This window comes from Alligator mississippiensis, chromosome 2 (genome assembly GCF_030867095.1).
Source record: "Alligator mississippiensis isolate rAllMis1 chromosome 2, rAllMis1, whole genome shotgun sequence".
Classification (NCBI taxonomy): domain Eukaryota; kingdom Metazoa; phylum Chordata; order Crocodylia; family Alligatoridae; genus Alligator; species Alligator mississippiensis.
In genome coordinates, this window is record NC_081825.1 from 285046417 (window position 1) to 285064411 (window position 17995).

The following is a 17995-nucleotide window of genomic DNA, read 5'->3' on the forward strand; positions in this document are numbered from 1 at the left end:
GTACCAGTATAGCTAAAGTTATAGTTAAAGTAGTACAGCTTGTGTTTAGATAACCCAAAGAAAACAGGAATTCTGGCCATCTGAGTAACACACTCCATCCAGCCCTACTCTCACAAGCTGGTTATGGAAGAAGTTCCAAGCACTAAAGTAGCAGAGTTTCTATATAGGAATAAGTTTAGCTGAAACTCTAGGATTAATCTATGGTAGACTACTCTTGAATAGAAGCATATTGCTTTTCAACTTCTATTCTCTTTTCATTAAATATTTTACTATTCTGTCAAACAGAGTGAGAACAATTTTCTTATTGCTGAATTGTGTTTCTCTAAACTTTAGGAACCTGTGAAAATTATTATTTTTTTCTATTAACAGCAAACTTCCTCATTTTGCAGTTAGGGTGACTGCATTTCATGTTTGTTTGTGTAGACAGATGGTCATTATTCTGATTCATTGAAGAACATATGCATACATAAGATTTCAGATGAAAAATGTATGTATTGCACAGAAAATGGCTAGCCAGCATAAAAGTATAGCAGTAATTTTCTTACAAAGTTTACAAAATATAATTCAATTTGTTATTATATAACCATTATATGAACAGGAAAGTGAAAGGTATGATTAATGGCACTTCATGGTCTTAACAAGATGTTGACTGACTCAAACATATGCTACATACCTTTTATCAGTTCATAAATATTCATGTCCATAAGTTCACATATTAGTGCAAGAGAGCCAGATTTTTTATCACTGAAGAAACAAATAAGAGAGTTTTTGAGAATGAAATACAATTATTTTTTATTTATTCATGGACTACAGAAAAAGTACTTGTCAGCAGAGAAGGGAGTCAGTTTAATTGATATTAAATCTGAGATGTTTTCAGTTTTTCCTAATATTTACTCAGATGTGTTTACTCAAATTAAGGTCTGAACATACTGTTATAATTTTAATTTACAATGACATTGTTCCATATTTTTACCATCCAGACCTTCTGCTAGGAAGTTTATTCAGCTTTCCAAACGCTCTGAAGTTAATGGAAAGTGGGGCACAATAAGTTGTTTTAATGTTAGATACTATTCAGAACATCTGGAAGTGTTCAGTAAAATACCAGTAGCAAAACATAATATAGCTATAAAGTATAAAATAAACAGTTAGAGAGAAACATCATGCCATACCTGAAAATATTTAAAGTAAGCTCACCCAGCTGTTGATCTGCCTAGCAAAATTAGTTAAGTTATTTTAAAAAGTGTCCAAGCTTCTACAATTAATCTACATTTTGCCAACAGTGGCAGTTTTCTACGTTGTCCCACTGGGAATGGTTTTCAGGATGGTAATTATATGCGCCCATGCTTTTCTATTTTTGCCTGGTATTGTATATAATGACAACACATAACGGTGACTGCAATGGCTAAGAGCAGGACCCATGCATCCCATGACTATGAAATTCCTTCCTACTGCCCCAGAATCTCAGTTTAGTTTTCAAAAATGATTTCGTACCCTGTGTGGTTGCTAAGAGCCATGGAAATATGAACAGAGTAAACCAATGTAGTGTTGCCTGCTTGAGTCTGCCAGAAGCTTGAACATCTCTAAGCATGACCTGCCCTCTTCATTTCAGAGGGCCCTGTTTGCTCTACGATTTTGCTGCCAAAGAACCTGGCATTTTCTAAGCTGTTATGGAATTTACATAGCTGCAGCTGAGCACCTGACACTATTTTCTGTTGCTCGCCCTTCTGGGACCTGCCTCTTGCTGTCTAGCTTTCCTCATAACAAGGCTGTAATTGGATTACAGTGTATGCTCCCTGCACTGCTGCACTGAGCCAGGCAGCAAGAAATCAGGGAGCCAGATAATGGAAGAGCTAAGTGCTGGCTACCAATCCAGATTGGGTACCGTTTGCTGACAGCACAGCAGCTGAGCATTAAGAGTGCTACACCTGAGATGCTGAAAACAGCTACAAGTTTTCCTCTTCCCTGGCACCTGTGGAAACAGGTCTGGTCAGTGAAATAAAACAACCTGGAGTCCCAGATACACAAAGATAATTAGGTGCTTATACCCAGCATTTAACAACCACTGTTTACCTGCTATCCAGCTCTGACACTGCCACTGAACAAGTGGAAAAGCTAACTCTCTCATGTGTTTTATGGGGAGCCCGGCTGGGAGCTGAGTCCATTTGGCAGCTGGATACCTAGGAGTTAGGTTCTATAGACACTTATACACGTGCTTGATGCCTGCTCCAATGCATGCTAGTTAGCACGCTTCAGAGCAGACTTGATTCATCGAGTCTGTTGGAGCGTGCTAATTAGCACCCTCCAGCAGCCTCAGCGTCTCATGCATTCAGCATCCCCGCACTTCAAAATGGTGGCGGGGGTGCTTTCACTAAAGCCTGTTGAATGATTAAAGCCTAATTAAAGTCCTCCCCCCATCCTGGAGCATGTGTAAAGACACCCTATAATGCCAAAGTATCTTTGAAGATGTAGCCCAAAGGCTTATATTTCTAATCCCAATTTAGATGTAACCCCATCATTTTGTGCAGTATGCTATGCACAAATTGAAACATGCAATTAGGTGAAAATTGCATCATCTCTTACTTCATGAGTGCTAGCAGGAGTCAGAGTAATCTGCTGAAGATTTTTTCTTTAAAAGCCTATTGTTGTCTCTGAACACTGCTGAAAAATGTTCAAGTACAGAAATTAGGGAAAGGAAAATAAATATGATACTTACAAAACCACCTCATGTAACATAAGAATATTTGGATGTGGATTCAGACGCCTCAGAGCTTGTATTTCTCGCAGATTATTCACTTGTTCGATACTGAAGTATAATAATAATAATAATGTGAGTGGAAAACTATGACTCAGCCTCTTAAGTTATGGTATCTCCCATTGGCATTCCTAGAGTTGTACAGCTCATGTACTACCTGTTGCTGTAGGTTCTTGTTAAAAACATTATCTAAACCTGTGTGATCACTACTATTAAAACTGATTTTTTTTTTTAAATAACAACTAGTGTGAAAACCTGATACAATACTTGATTCAACACATCTTTCAAGTAGCTAATTATGTCACTCACTCCTGGACTCAATTAAACATCGGAACTCATTACTACAGTAATACCTGTGGACTGTAGCTACAAATTAACCCATCAGCAAAAGAGCAACCTCTGGCTAATTATCAAAGGATTGTAGACTAAAGGGATGTTTGTTTTAACATTGTGTAGAACATGTCCTCAATCCCTGGGAAATACAGGATTAGTGGTGGTGTCTTAAATACAATAAGATGAGCACACATTGAAGAAATACAGGCAGTCCTCGACTTACAATGTTTCGAGTTACAAGGTTTCGCACTTACAACATGTCTAAATTGACACCGTTTCAACTTTCTGAGGTCAGTTTCCACTTTACAACGCTTGATCTTGTCACAACCCAAAGTTGTGATTTTTTGTTTGTGCGTGCTTCGGCACCGCTAAATTATTTCCCGCCAAATTTGTCGCTTTCTTTGCACGGTAGAGCTCTCTGCTGCTAGAGAGAGCTCTGGTGCAACGGGGGATTTCCCGCCAAATTGCAGCTTCTTTGCAGAGTGCATTTCTTTTGCATCGTAGTGATGCACGCTGTAAAGAAGTTCCCGCCATTTGTATTAGGGTCTGCGCCATGTTATTGGCCGACTCCTAATTTAGGCACACGTGGCGGCTAGCGATTGGCTTGCTAGCTGTACAAAAGGCTTGGGTAGTTTCCGCCCAAGCCGGAGGAGGGAGGAAGAGAGAGAGATTCTGTGTGAAGATCTCCAAGCGCTGCGGACCCTCGTGGACCCGATGCGCCTCCCCTAAGCAGGCGAGAGAGGCAACAAAACCGAGCCTACAGAGCTTTCGCTTCTCGCCTCTCCCCGTCGCTGAGCGCAATCCTAGATGTATCCCTTTCCTGTAACTTCGGACCCGCGGAGCCTAGCAAACTCCGGGGAAAACTTATCGGACCTGCGGAGCCTGAATAACTCCGGGGAAGCTTTTCGAACCCAACTTAACTGGACCCGCGGAGCCTAGCAAACTCCGTGGGAGTAATCGATTTGTCAGAGTCCTCCAACAAGGGTTCAAGCGGGAGCTGTGCCTGGAAACTTATCCAGCCTACACTGATACCATCTTTGGGTGTAAGTAAACAATCTTTTCAATCAACCATTACGCGTCCGTGACTAATTCTAACTCACATGCGCAAGCTGCTTCGCGGTTTTCTCCCACCCCGCGTGCCCGGGCTGACGGCCACAGCCTGCGTGCACTGGAGACGGGTCCGGTACAACCCCGGTTCGCCCCCGGCTTGCCCGTGGCGGCCAGAATGGGATCGGAATCACCGCCGTGCATGGCGACGAGGGCGGGCTTGGGGCACAGCCCGCACAGATCTGAATAGCAATAGAACAAGTTCTCTGTGTCACCCATCTCCCTGGAGAGCATCTGTCCAAACTTCCTTGGACACTTCCTTTAAGAAAGCAAAGACTCCAGAAAAACCTACAGCTAAAACTCCTGAGAAGACTCCAGCCAAGAACCCTTCAAAAAGTCCAGCAAAGTCACCTCAAAGAAGTCCTTCCAAATCAATACGATTGCTATTTACAATATAAATGCATTAATGTAGCTATATTACTCATCTATAATTGATCGAGTACAAAATTCTGGGGTATTTTTGGTGAAAATAGGGTATTGGGCCTTGGTTCAGGAACAATCCCCCATTTATAACACTTTGTTATGAGAAAATTGGTTCCAAGTTACAACGTTTCGACTTAAGATGCAGTTTTCAGGAACCAATTGTGTTGTAAGTCCAAGGACTGCCTGTAATTTACTTCTCTACAGTTAAAAACTACTTCAGAACAGGTATTTATTTTTATTAATTTGGTAACAGTCTAAACCATTAGTTCCTTATTTTAATACATCTAATTCAAAACTAAAATTGTACTAGAATGGACCTTTGCAAACTTGCACATAATTGAATAGATGTTTCTTTTGTACAGATATTTCACATTAGTATTTTTGAACAGTCTGAAACAAAGTTTTGATGAAAATACTTCATATTTCTTCTGGAGAAAGACAGTACTTTTGGTTCTTCCATTCAATTAAAAAGTAGACTACAAACTTGGTTTACATTAGTGAGGCCAAACTCACTGGCCAATGTGCCACAAATAAGCCAGTCCCTTTCACTTACCTGATCTGCTCTGTTTTCTGCTCCCTGACCAAGATGCTGCTGTGCTTTCTGCTTCTTGCCCTGTGCTCCCTGCCTGATGTGATGCTCTGCTTTCTGGTTTCTGCCCTATCTGTCACTGTGTTGCCTGTCCCTTACCCAATCTGCATAGCATACACAGAGGCTGCCTGTGCTACTTGCAGCATCTGTGCCACAGGTTGGCCACCCCTGGTTTATATGAGGGCTATTTTGAGAATCAGTCAAGGTAGTATAATTTCCATCTATTTTATTTTAATCAACTGCAATATGCATAAACTAAAATACATACTGAAAAATCTGTTTCAGTTCCTTTTTATCCAGGTTATTAAATAAAAGGTCCTAGACTTTAAGAAGCAGAAATTGTGGAAAGAGTAACTCCAAAGTTGACCTCTGTATGAAATTCTTGTTAAAAAAATCTATTACTGGAATCCTGCCTCAGAAAATACCCTGCCAAATTCCAACTATGAATAAATAGTAATAGTAATAGTAGTGCTGTAGTAGTAATAATATGTGGTACATATTTTCAGAGTGTACTCCCAGTACAATAATTATTATTATTATCATCAACATTATTATAGTGGGAGTACACCGAAAAACTGACTGAAGCTTCAAAACTAGTTTATGTGGCAGGGCCAGCCGCCTCTTCTTAATAAGATTACATCCTGGTAAACAAAATCTGATCATTAACTTTAAAAAAAGGAAGCTCCAGTTTTGCACATATAAAAAGATAATAGCGCCACCAACCTGGCATACTTCTCAAAGAAAGCATCCTTTTTGTCAAATAACCCTGTCCTACAGACAGCTTATGGCTATATAACCTTATTTAGCATCTGTAATATTGATTAAGCTGAGAAATGCATATTATTTTACATCAAATACTGAGTGTATCCAAGTTGCACTAGGTATAACTCAGGCAGGGACCTCTGTTCATCTTTATAAATATATACATCATCTGCTAGCCAGATCTGCTGAGTTTATCTGCTCCCTTGGACCAACAGCTTCTCTTAAGTACAATACAGAATCTATTTTCGGGGACTAAGCTGACTGAGGAAGTTTTTAGCTACAGCAAAGGATGATTTTTTTCCCCTTAAATTCATTCTTTGATAACTGCAGAGCTTATTTACTTCATAATCGCTTCTGCAATAGAACACTGAGTTGCATCTGAAACTTTTCAAAGCAATAGAACCAATTTCATCACACAGTTTCAAAGGTATAACTCTAATTGAAGTAAATAAGAAATTAAAGTTTAACTTGGACCAGAATTTTGCCTTTTGCCAACTGGTATGGGTGATCTACAACAGCTTTGATGAGAACGCTGAATGTACAGGTGTGCTATGAATTCCATACCACATATTTTCTCATTAAAAAATAATTCCTTCTATGACTAATAGTGTCCACTGTCAGGGGATATAACCACATATGAATTAAAGGCAAGCAAATATTATGAAAAGGAACAAGCTGCATAAAAGGAGTAAAGATAACTGCCAGATATCTGACTCATACTAAAATAACTTTAAAGTGAAACTGACAGACTGTCAGCTAGGATGTTCCTTTACACAATTTGCCTTTGCTAATGTATTTATGGTGGAAAGACAAATAGCTTTAATGTGTTCAGACATCCTTCAGTTTTCGCTTTTGTTAAGAATGTGGTTTCAATACAAAATCCACATCAGAGAGGAGATAAGAACAAATGTTCTGTTAAAAAAGTAGTAATGAAAACCTCCAATCCTCCCTCTAATCTTGTCTCAATTAAGAGACGTCAAATTTACTATAGGGAGTACCATGAATGGGACTTCTCATGGTAGTGTGCACAACACCAGATAGTAAGTGGCTGTATGATCAGGCCTCCGGTTCCCCTTTCTTACAATACATGTGAACAGGTATCCAGAAACCTTTTTTAGTTTTAAATGTATATTTCCCCATTTCATTTGAACAAGATTTGCAGATTTTGGGCAACAGTATGATCAGCTATGCCTACCTTTCAAAATGCTGCTTCATTTGTTTGCATGCATAGAAATTTCCATCCCTAAGACTCTGTGTCTTCAAAACGTCGGAAAAGGTTCCCTCTCCTATTTTACCAATTAGTTTATATTCTAAAAATAAAAATAGATCAGTTTAAAGTCTAAAACTCAAAGTTATATTGAAAACAGTAAATAAGTTTATCTCTTGTTGATTTGTTCAAATCTGAAGCATTTTCAATGGTATGCTTTTAGTTTGCATATCAATCGTTTGAGAAAAAAAATGAATTAGAACAAATTAGCATGACCCATGCTACTCATGGTTATATTATTGAAAATAAAATACAATTTCAGAGAGTAAATGGGTACTTTCCTGTTCTGTACCCATATACCCCATGCAAAAGGCCAGGCAAAAATTCACATCTTGTTTTGATGCCATGTCTATTTCACCATTCATACCCTCCAGATTTCTCTTTTGCACTGAATATTTACTTTCTGGATTATTTTTAAGCAAGTGTATGTTGGCACTTTTCTATATCAGTCTGTAGCATAACAGTAATCAGATTTAAAACATTACCCAAATGTTAAACTGCAGAGGATTTTCAATGTGGTCTTAAAAATAATGTTTTAGTGTAATACTGAATTGCACTTTATGACAGAAATAAAGCAGCCGAGGAAGGGACAGCCTGGTCCCACAGGACTTTAAATAGCATAAAATTATAAAGTTTTCTTTAGTTTTATTTATTCTTGAGCTTTTCCTTGTCTTAAACATAATTCTTTTCTTTCTTCTTAGCTGTCTCAACACTGTGATCAGTTGGTCCTACTCCCATTATACTGATGGTTTTTCAATCCATTTGCATCCTCCCGTCTCTCCTGAAGGTTCAAAGTTCATCCTGGTTCTGTCTTTGATAGTCTCTACAATCTCATCATCTCATTTAGGTTCAGCAACCACCTATACAAGGAGGATTCACAAATAAGGAACAAGGAGGCAGCAGAGTAGCAAAGGTTTTCCTCCTCCTCTCACACCTCTCTCATTACAGGAACCTTACACCAGTGGAGACCTACTACTTCTCCTAGATGTAGCCAGGAAGTTCTGCAGGGAAATAAACTACTTAAAGCTCTTTCTACCCTTGAGCATCAACTTTACATTTCAGATGCCTCTTAGCAATCAAAGTGCTACAACTTCATTTCTTTTCTTCTCTCAAAGCCTCACATTTTGTCTCAGTGGATGCTGTGTCTCATATTAACATAATTTAAAATATTTCCATACCTCATTACCCAAGTTCTCATGTATTTTTTTTCTTGCTTACTGTAAAAATTGCCTTTATAAACTTTTTCCTCCAACTTAATAGCAGTATTTTGGCTATTATCATAATCTCCAATACCATATTCCTCACTGATCACCTTTGCATTTGCTCCTTATGCTCCTTCTAAGCCTCTCTCTTTAGGCAAGTGGTTCTCAACCTTTTTAGACTTGAGACACCCCTCGGAAAATGCTCTTAGTTTTCACCTCGTTTTTTGACTACAGAAAAATAATACATTCTTCTGTTGTAAAGAATTCAGAAGACCACAGCAGGGCAGGATGTCCTTAATATATAGATTCTTATATGAAATCTTTAGGTTTAACACATGAATCATGTTTGCAAACCTAACAATGCTAACACTGTGTGGTACCCCATTGAAAGCATCTCAAGGCACCCCAAGGTACCACAGCACCCTGGTTGAAAATCACTACTTTAGGCTCTTAGACTTTGAATATTCCCCCATGCTTCTGCTATGTTTGAAACACTAAAGTCTATCAGACTCTCTTTAAAAGTCAGTTCCTTTAGAACTCCATCTCCCTTTCTCTTCACTGATACATCCTCCCTCTCCCTTTCTGAACTTTATTTCTCTCTTTCATAATTTTTGTCCAGTTTAGATGGAAACATCTTACAAGGAACATGCCAGTTCATAAAATGCCATTTGGACTTCTTGATGCTATATGTTTATCTGTTCATGAACTGCTATACAAGTAGAAGCAGAATCAATACAGGAAGGTACCAAACCCTATCACAGACTCCAAAACAAGAATGATATAAGCTTGTTTAAACTTCAGTATTATAGAATTATAAAAAAAAAAAAAAGAATCTCCAGCAACATTTTATCCAAATGTTAGTATAGTTGAGGCAATATTGAGGTGATGCTGTTACCATAATGATCCAGGAAATGTGCAAAAGGCAAAAAATTCTTGTGGGTGATATATTTGATTAAATCAGCTACACGGTTGGGGTAGACCAGTGGTCACCAACCAATGGATCTCAATCCACTGGTAGATCTTGGAGACTCTTGCGGTAGATCTTGGAGCCTCTTAGAGTCAATCTGAGGTTGCAGTGGGGGGCTGAGCGCCTGCGTGCATGCACGCATGAGGTCCAGCCCAGCAGTTTAGTTTGTGGGGGAGGGAAGGGGCAGGGGCTAGATTGAGGCCCCCGCAGTGAGGCACAGTGCCACAGAGGCAGGAGCAGGGGTAAGTTGAGTGGAGCCCTGGCTGGGTGCAATTTACCTGCTGGGGAGGCGCGCCCCCAAATAATTTTTTCTCCCTCTGCCTCCATCCACCCCCCCGACTTACCTGCTGGGCAGGAGATAGGGGGCTGGAGGCAGAACACAGTAGATCTTGGGTTGCTTTTAAATGCCAAAGGTAATCTCCTACTTAAAAAGGCTGGAGACCACTGGGGTAGACATAAGCAAGTTTTGGGGTATCATAGTACCTATCCTCAGGTCTCTGGGAGACAAGTAGATAACGTATTGCTTCATGGTATTTTTATCCTTGAGGAAAAATCAGTTACTGGACTAGGATGGAGTGATTTAAATATTTTTAAGTCAGACTGGGAATTTATAGAACAGATTTGATAATTTGTGCTATTGATATTTTGCATTAAAATGTATAAAGAACAATCGTCAAGACTCTTAAAAATGTGCTCATGATAAGGTCTCTTAGTTTAACTGAGGTCACTTTAATAAGCAAAAACAAAATACTGAAAACTGAAGCTCAGATCCTGCAAACACATAAGATTTCTAACTGTATTTGACCTAGGTTTGATCCTGATCCTATTCAAGTCAATGAAAAAATTCCCTATTACTTGACTGATGTGGGGTTACTTCACTGAGACTGTTCACATGCCTAACTTAAACATATGCATATGTTTTTGGAGAATCAGGATGTAAAACGGCATTTTTATTGCACACTTTTTCTCTTGCTGGCATAAAATCATTGTTGCTTCAAAGCAATATTTCTTGTGGTAACAAAAATTTAAAAAAGAAAAAAAATTGTTCTAGCGCGAAACTTACCAAACAAGATACTCCACAGTGGGAGCATCTACACAAGATGTTTACTACACAACTGATTAATTAGCTGCACAGGAAACAGTGTGTGTCTACACATGTGCCCCTATTAGGCTAGAGTAGATTAATTAACTCCACAGCTGGGTACTACTTATAAATACAAGTACTACCCTGCTGTGGAGTTTTTTTACACTGCAGCGCATGTGTACACACTTCCCTGGCTGGCTGAGACACAAGGGTGCTTCAGTGCAGGGGCTGCCTGCTGGCTAGCCCCATACTGATGCACCCTTGTGCCCGAGCCAGCCCCTCTGCAACACACTGAGCCAGGGAGAGCAGCCCTGGGCTGGCAGGCTGACCGCCTTGGCTCCCTGCCAGCCAGGGTTGCTCTAACCCAGCTCCATGTGCTGTGCTCCTGGGCATGCATGCAGAAGTGATGCCCAGGTGCAATAAGCTCCAGAGTTTATTCATGTGCACTAACAGTACATGTAAATGTATGTCCTTTTCCCTCCAGAGAAAGGATGGAAAAAAAAAACCACCTGTTAGTTATGTTGCTTAATGCACTGCCAGAAAGCACTCAGAAGGCACTGTAATGATAAATTAAGTGTAATAATTTACATAGAACATTTGAAAAGGTATTTAGATTTTCCATTCATTTTACAAACTTATGGATTTATATGCAGACAGACCAAAATTTCTAGAATATGGGACTTCTTCAGGGATATGATTAGATAACTTAGGGTAAACAGTTTAAAAGGGACATGGATTTACCTCATATCAGCTGTCCTATATTAAGTGTTCTTACCCTGTAGTACAGGGCTGTCAAATTAATCTAGCCCCGTAGGCTGTCCCTGAGCTGGTCTGTGGGCTGGACTGGGACAACCCTCTGTGCAGTGTTTGCACTGCTGGGTCCTGACCCCAGGTCATATGCAGCACATACTTGCCCTGGGGCCAACACAGGGCACATAGTTTCATAGTTAGTAGGGTTGGAAGGGACCTGAGCAGATCATCAAGTCCGAACCCCTGCCATGCTGCCCGCTGCCTGAGGTGCATGGGTTAGACCAGGGGTGGACAATTAGTTTGGGCAGAAGGCCGCTTACTGAGTTTTGGCAAGGCATCGAGGGCCACATAACAGGCAGCCCAGGGCAGTCAAATATTAATTTTCTAAATTTTTTAGGGGCCCCGCGGGCCGGATAGAATGGCCTGGCAAGCCGCATCTGGCCCCTGGGCCACATTTTGCCCACCCCTGGGTTAGACCCAACATGTGTAGCCCAAGCCAGTGCCAGGTCCAGCCTGCATGCTACAGGCAGTGTTCACCCCATGCTGGTCCTGGATGGGGGCATGCTGCATGTGGGGTGGCTCAGCTGCATATACTGCATGGGACACGGGGAGCTGGCACAGAGCACACACTACATATGGTGCCCTGCCAACTGGCTATGCATGCTAACTCCGGGTCCAACATGGCTCTATATGGAACACACACCCTGTGCAAGCCCCCTGTGCCATGTACTGTGGTCTAGCACCACAAGCTATGTGCAGTACACACTGGCCTTGGGGCCTGTTGTGCACACAGCTGTTAAGGCTGGCACAGAGTGCATGCTGCTTGCAGTGCATGGGATGGACTTGGCACTGAATGTGGTACCGGGGTCTGGGGCATAGGCTTTCTGTGGCACCCCAGGCCACCTCCCTGTGCTGCCTGCAGCACTGGGTCCAGCCTAAACACTTGCATGGGTTGGGTCAGCAATCCACAGGTCTGATCTATGGGCCATATGTTTGACACCCCTGCTGTAGTAGACGAAAGATAAATCACAGTAGAGGGCTAAATTGCCTTTATTTAACATCTACCATGTCATAAGTGCATCCACATGAACAGTAGGGCTGTGCGAAATGGCACCATTCTGTTTTGATTTGTATTTCAATGGAACAGCATTTCGTTTCGATTCGAAACCGCTGTTTCATTCCGTTTCATTGAAACAGTGGCATTGTTTTGACAGTTTCGACGTTTTGCCCATAGGCTATAATGGGGAAGCTCAAAACAGCCTCTCTCATCTGGCAGGCAGATTGGGGCAACCCTGGGAGGGCTGAGCGCCCATAATCTGCCTGCCAGATGAGGGAGGGAAGCCGGTGCTACCACCTGGGACTGGTGCCAGCACACCATCGGTCCCAGGCAGCAGCACCCAGCTTCTTTCATCCGGCAAGCAGATTGGGGGCCGCAACCCCAGGAGGGCAGCAGGGGCTGTGCAGTCGGGCTCAGTTTCCTTCCCTAGTGCTGCAATTGATTGGGCCAGGGAAGGGAACTGAGCCCAGCTGAGCTGAGTTCCCCTCCCCAGCACTATGATCGGGCTGGGGAAGGGAACTCACCTCTCCAGCGCTAGGGAGTTCCCCTCCCTAGCCTGATCGTAGCACTGGGGAGGGGAACTCAGCCAAGCTGCTTCGAAACTCGGAACATTTTGAAACTTTTGAAACATTTTGACTACCCTCGTTTTGTTTCAAGGCCGTTTTGAAGACCTTCGTTTCATTTCACTGTTTTGAGCTCAAAATGAGTCGAAAGAGTGCGGAAACAAAACAGCCAGTGAAATTTTGCACAGCCCTAATGAACAGTTACTGAAGTGCTGCTAACGTGTAGTAAAATCCCTCCCCACTTTCACTTTTTGGTAACAAATTTGTCTGCCCACATCTTTAAACGTGTTTAGGTGTTGAAGGGTAGCATTTCCCAAAGAAGCCAAGTGGCTCTGAAACAAAACTCATATTCATTTTATACTTTAAAGTCTGATGAAAGAGAATAACCTGGTCACACCATTTCAGCTTTCTTGACTTACGGCTGTTCAATGTGCTGGAAGGTAGTATCAGTATAGTACACCAGTGTAGGAAGAAACCCTGGTTATACCCAGGTCACTCTCCCTTTCAGCATCCACTCTCTGCCACTGTGTCAAAGGATACTGGGCAAGATGGACCTATGGTCTGGCTCAGTCAATGGCAATTCTTATGTTCTTATATTTGGTTATCAACGTTGGGTCTGAAGTTTTGGTAGTATCATAGGAAGGATGTTAGGGACCCTAAAACTGCCATGTTAATGACAGATGATCATTAAGACATGTGGGACTGGAGCGCTGAGCGCTGAGTACAAGAGGCAAGGCTGGGGGGGGTGTGATTTTTTTATTTTATAATTTCAGCTGTATAGGTGGGGGAGAATTTGACAAGCTTTTGGCCACACATACCTGTATACAATTTCTAGAAAAAGAGGGCCAAAACTCCCAACTGATAATTACTTCTAGTAGCATCCATCATAAAATAGGTGCTTTTGACCTTTCTAAAATGTCTGAAGAAAGTGGATAAGAGACTCGGAGGGGTGAAGAGTCCCAGGCAGTTCAGCAAGGAAGGATAGGAGGAAAGGCAGATTTAAACACATCCCCAAAGGAAGTGAGCAACAGGTCAGATGTAATGCCAATATGGGTGAGACCTGTGTGAGAGGGAACAGAGTAGCCTGCCCCAATCACACAGGCACCCGCAGGCTGGCAGCTGCCCTCCGAACGAGCGAGGGCGAGTGCGCGTCCGCAAGGCAGGAGAGGCGTGGGGGTCAGCGGGAGGCAGGGAGATCCGCACCGCTATCGGCCGTCCAAAGCAGGCGGGCACACAGGCAGGTGTCTCCCAATTTCTGCACGGAGCTACTTAGATACAACTGCATATACAGGTACGGGCGGGGGGGGTGCAAATCTCCCCGCCTGCCATGGGCCATCCCACCCCGCTCCCGCCCCCGTCCCCATTGGCCACCAGCCCCCCGTTTCCCACTGTGGTCTCTCCCGTACCCCCACGCACGGGCCGTACTACTCGTCACCAGCCACGCCCCCGCTCCTTGCTGTGGTCCCTCCTGTGCCCCCCCCCTCCCCTTACTGTTCATCCTCCGCTCGGCGGCGGGGTCCCGGCCTTTTCGGAAGCGCCGGCCCCCCTCGCGCCGGAGCTGTCAACGCGCCATGTTGTCCCGCCGTCACCCTGGCAACCGCCCGGGCTCGCACTGCCAAGCCAGGCACGGGACGCAGACGGCACCTCCCGCCCGGCCGCTCACCTGCGCACGCGCAGCACACTCCACCCGCCGGCTCACGGTCACACAACTGCGCAAGCGCAGAACAAGCACCTCCCGGGCGCACCTAGCTGCGCAAGCGCAGTGCAGCTGTTCTCTGCTCTCTTGGAGGCAGGACCTCCGGGATAGCCTCCCAGTTTCAGACGCGCGCAGGCGCAGTCACAGTCGTGTCCTGTCCTGTCTTCAGGGCAGGGGGAGGGTGTTATGGGGGTATCTTGGGGCTGGGGTCGCAGCTGGGTTTTGATGCAAGTCAAAGCCCGGGACCGTCAGTCCCGCCTTGAACCTGACTTCTGGCTGTTGCAGACCAGCTAGACCAGAGCTGTCTAGTGGGAGAAAGCCTAGGGCTTCAGCAGGTGCTGAGGGGAGCCCCAGCTGCTGAGCAGGGAGCAGTGATGAGACTGCAAAGGGCAGGGAGGGAGGGTTAAGGAGGGCGCTGCTGAGAGGCAGAGCAGTTAACTCAGTGGGGGTCTAGAAGGTATCCAGGTGAGGGGGTAAGAATTGGCAGCTCTGGTTTAGACCATGGCCCGTGGGCCAGATCTGGTCTGCAGAGCCGTATCCGCCCCATTGTGCTGGCTTTGGGTCTTGGTGTGATGCACAGGCGCCCCATGTAGGTCACAGTGGATGGCCATGCACACCCCATGCAGCACATGCTTCAGCTCAACTTGGGCTAAGATCAAGTGGGGCCTCGGCCTCTCGCGGCCTAAGATCAAGTGCAGTTTTTGCTGCAGCGCAAAGGCCACTCACTCCACTGTTGCACTATGAAAGTGCTGGAAAAGGCTGGAGGAGAAAGGGCATGGGTGGGTTTATCTAAGCATGGTTGTTCTTGTGTCTGTGCCTCTGTGCTTGCTTCTAGGGGAAGTGGGAAAGGAAAGCTTTTTCTAGATTCCTCCTTGGCAATGATTGTTTTTGCTTAGCTTGTACAAGGAAGAGTGAGAGGTTTCCTTTCACTTATTAATTCTTACAAAAACATAGAATTTTTTTACAGTCACTTATAAGTCATTTAGCAAAGAAACATGAACCAGGTACTCCCTGGTTGGGTGTAGATCTGCCAGGGTTTGCTAGCATCAGCCTTACACTCTTTTCTGCTCAGTACTTAGAAACATTTGGGGAAGGTGGGGTTTTGGAAAAGCAGAAAGGAGCACCAGTGCTATTTCTTGGAGGCCAAGGAAATGTGGGACAGAAGCACCCCAAACTCATTAAATCAGTGAGATGTCCCTGGCGGCCTCAGAAAGCTTGTGAATTCACACCCTTACCCCAATGGGATAATCTGCCAGAACCCACATATCCTGGAACTCAGAATTTTCTGGGATTTTCCTGGATTTTTCTGTGGAAGGTGGTGACTTAGACCTGCATCTTTTCTTAACATTCCTTCTATATCACTATTCAGTTAATAGTTTTAGATGCACGCAATACTGAGCAGCTAAGTGTGTACATACGCACCTAGACCAAAAATAACAAAGCATTTCCAACAAAGACAAATACTGGATTATTTGACCCTAGCTGATTCTTTGGCCCTAGCTGACTTCCTGCCCCTTGGGCAGTGGGCTGGACCCGATGATCTTACAAGGTCACTTCTGGCTCTACTGTCTATGAAATCTATGAAATTACTTTCTTTAGCTATGCTGAGCTATGGTTGATCACCCTTCATCTACTGTGGAAAAAAACAGTGAATCTTGTATGTCTACAATCTAATTTGAATCTGAGCTTTGACGAGACCCTTTAACATTACGTAGGAAAGATTTGATGCCTTTGGATTAAAATGAAAGTACTGACTTGCTAATTTGCACTCCTGGTTGTTGATCCATATTTGATCTGCAGTCTTCAGCTGAAAATTGCTTTGTTCCTCATAAGCCCAAGCAGCTGGAGACAGACTTTATATTCAAGTAGAATAAAAGATAAGTGGGATGAAGGGGGCTAGGTGAGCTAGATTCTAGTCTGCAGTTCTCTGTGGTGGGGAGCATTTGGGGGTCCTCAGTGTGGACAGGCTTTACAGTAAAGAATTCTTGTAAATAGTTCCCCAAGTAGTATGATGCCATTTTCATCTCAGAGGGAGATGGCAGTTTGGGCCTGGCAGCAGGCCCCAGAGACTGCTCCCTGATTAGTTCCCCTTGACATAATGTTTAATTATATCCGGTGAGTGTTGTCCCCAAGATGAATACTATTATTTTGTAACTATTTTGTTGCAAGTGAACCTGAGTAGGCCTAGGGAGAATGAGTGAGTCTCTGAGAGAGCAGGTGTGTGGAAGGTAGTCCCAGGGAGGATGGGAAAGTCCCAGGGAAGAGGGAATAGAGAGAAAGGGATAGTTTCAGGGAGAACAGAGTAAAGTGTGAGTGAGGACAGAGGGAACTGGAATTTTTGAAGCAGAGTCGGCAGTGCTGGTTTGGATGTTGGCACTCCAATACTCCTTCTCTGGAAAAGAGGAAACGCACCCCCTTCATGAGATGACCAAAAAAGGGAGCTCTCAGAGGTGAGGGCACTATGGGTTCCTGAGAAAGCCAGAGACTGAGAAGAGCCAAGGTCTGAAAAACAGAGGCTTGCTGGCTGTGAAACAATGCTAGGGCTGGCTGCCAGGTGTCCTCTCTCGCAGCTTCTTGAGGAGTCCCAAGGGAGAGCTTGCCCCTTCCCTTCAAAAGGTGCTTTTGGTCCTGTATGACAATGGGTCCTGTATGACAATGGGAGCATCTAGACGAGATGCTACTGCACTGTTACTGTGCATTGATTTAGTATTTGCATAATCAAGTAATAAATAAATGTGCAGTAACCAGAGTTACTGTGCAATAGCGCTAGCACCACCTCTTTAGTGAAGCTACTGTGCAGTAGTATAGTAATACTGTGCTGTATTATTAGCACTGTTGGTGGTGTGATGCACTACTGCGCAGTGTTATTCAGCTACTGCACAGTCAGCATCTTGTGTAGATGCGTCCAATAACTTACAAAAGTGAGATTATAAAAAGAAAATAAGGTGATATATTTTACTTTAAAAAAAAGTGTGTAAAAGAGGTGGGCTTTATACTTTAAAATAAATGACAAACGGAAATATTTGAATTTGATGAACTAAAATTCTCTCTATAACTGTACATCTTCCTAGGGAAGTAGATAGGTGGTGATGGAACCGGTGCAAAAGTGCAGGTGTCCTGGTGTCTTCTGCCTGAACCCTTCTGTGTTGGAATACATCTGGCATCCCAGTCACAGTATTCTCTGGGAGGCCTGTTTCAAGTCCTGAGTTAAATAGATATAAGGAAGCTATGATCTTTAGAAATAACATTTAGCGTGATCGTAATCTTATGCTAATATCTATTATAAACATTGCAGTTTTCTATTCCTTATGTGACGTAGAAAATAGAGCCACATATCAAATGGCCGGTTAGCTCAGTTGGTTAGAGCGTGGTGCTAATAACGCCAAGGTCGCGGGTTCGATCCCCGTACGGGCCATAGGAAATCTTTTTAAAGCGCCGGGGTG

General features: G+C 43.5%; 1 protein-coding gene and 1 non-coding gene across 8 annotated transcripts in view; one reads left to right on the forward strand and one right to left on the reverse strand.

Annotated features, from left to right (window-relative positions):
- The window catches only part of MOK (MOK protein kinase), a 28553-nt gene extending 13987 nt beyond the window's left edge, over positions 1 to 14566 (reverse strand). The window contains exons 1-5 of one of the 7 annotated variants that reach the window (XM_059723239.1): positions 14348 to 14511; positions 7719 to 8093; positions 7162 to 7276; positions 2714 to 2803; positions 674 to 744 (exon numbers count right to left, since the gene is read on the reverse strand). In XM_059723239.1, the coding sequence (XP_059579222.1) occupies positions 674 to 744; positions 2714 to 2803; positions 7162 to 7181 (181 nt within the window). In that variant the 5' untranslated portion in view covers positions 7182 to 7276; positions 7719 to 8093; positions 14348 to 14511. The other 6 variants (XM_059723243.1, XM_006270400.4, XM_019481570.2 and 3 more) reach the window with 6 other exon arrangements.
- Positions 14567 to 17893: 3327 nt separating this feature from the next.
- Positions 17894 to 17967, forward strand: TRNAI-AAU (transfer RNA isoleucine (anticodon AAU)). Its single transcript has one exon. It is a non-coding gene; the product is annotated as a tRNA-Ile (tRNA).
- Positions 17968 to 17995: the final 28 nt, after the last annotated feature.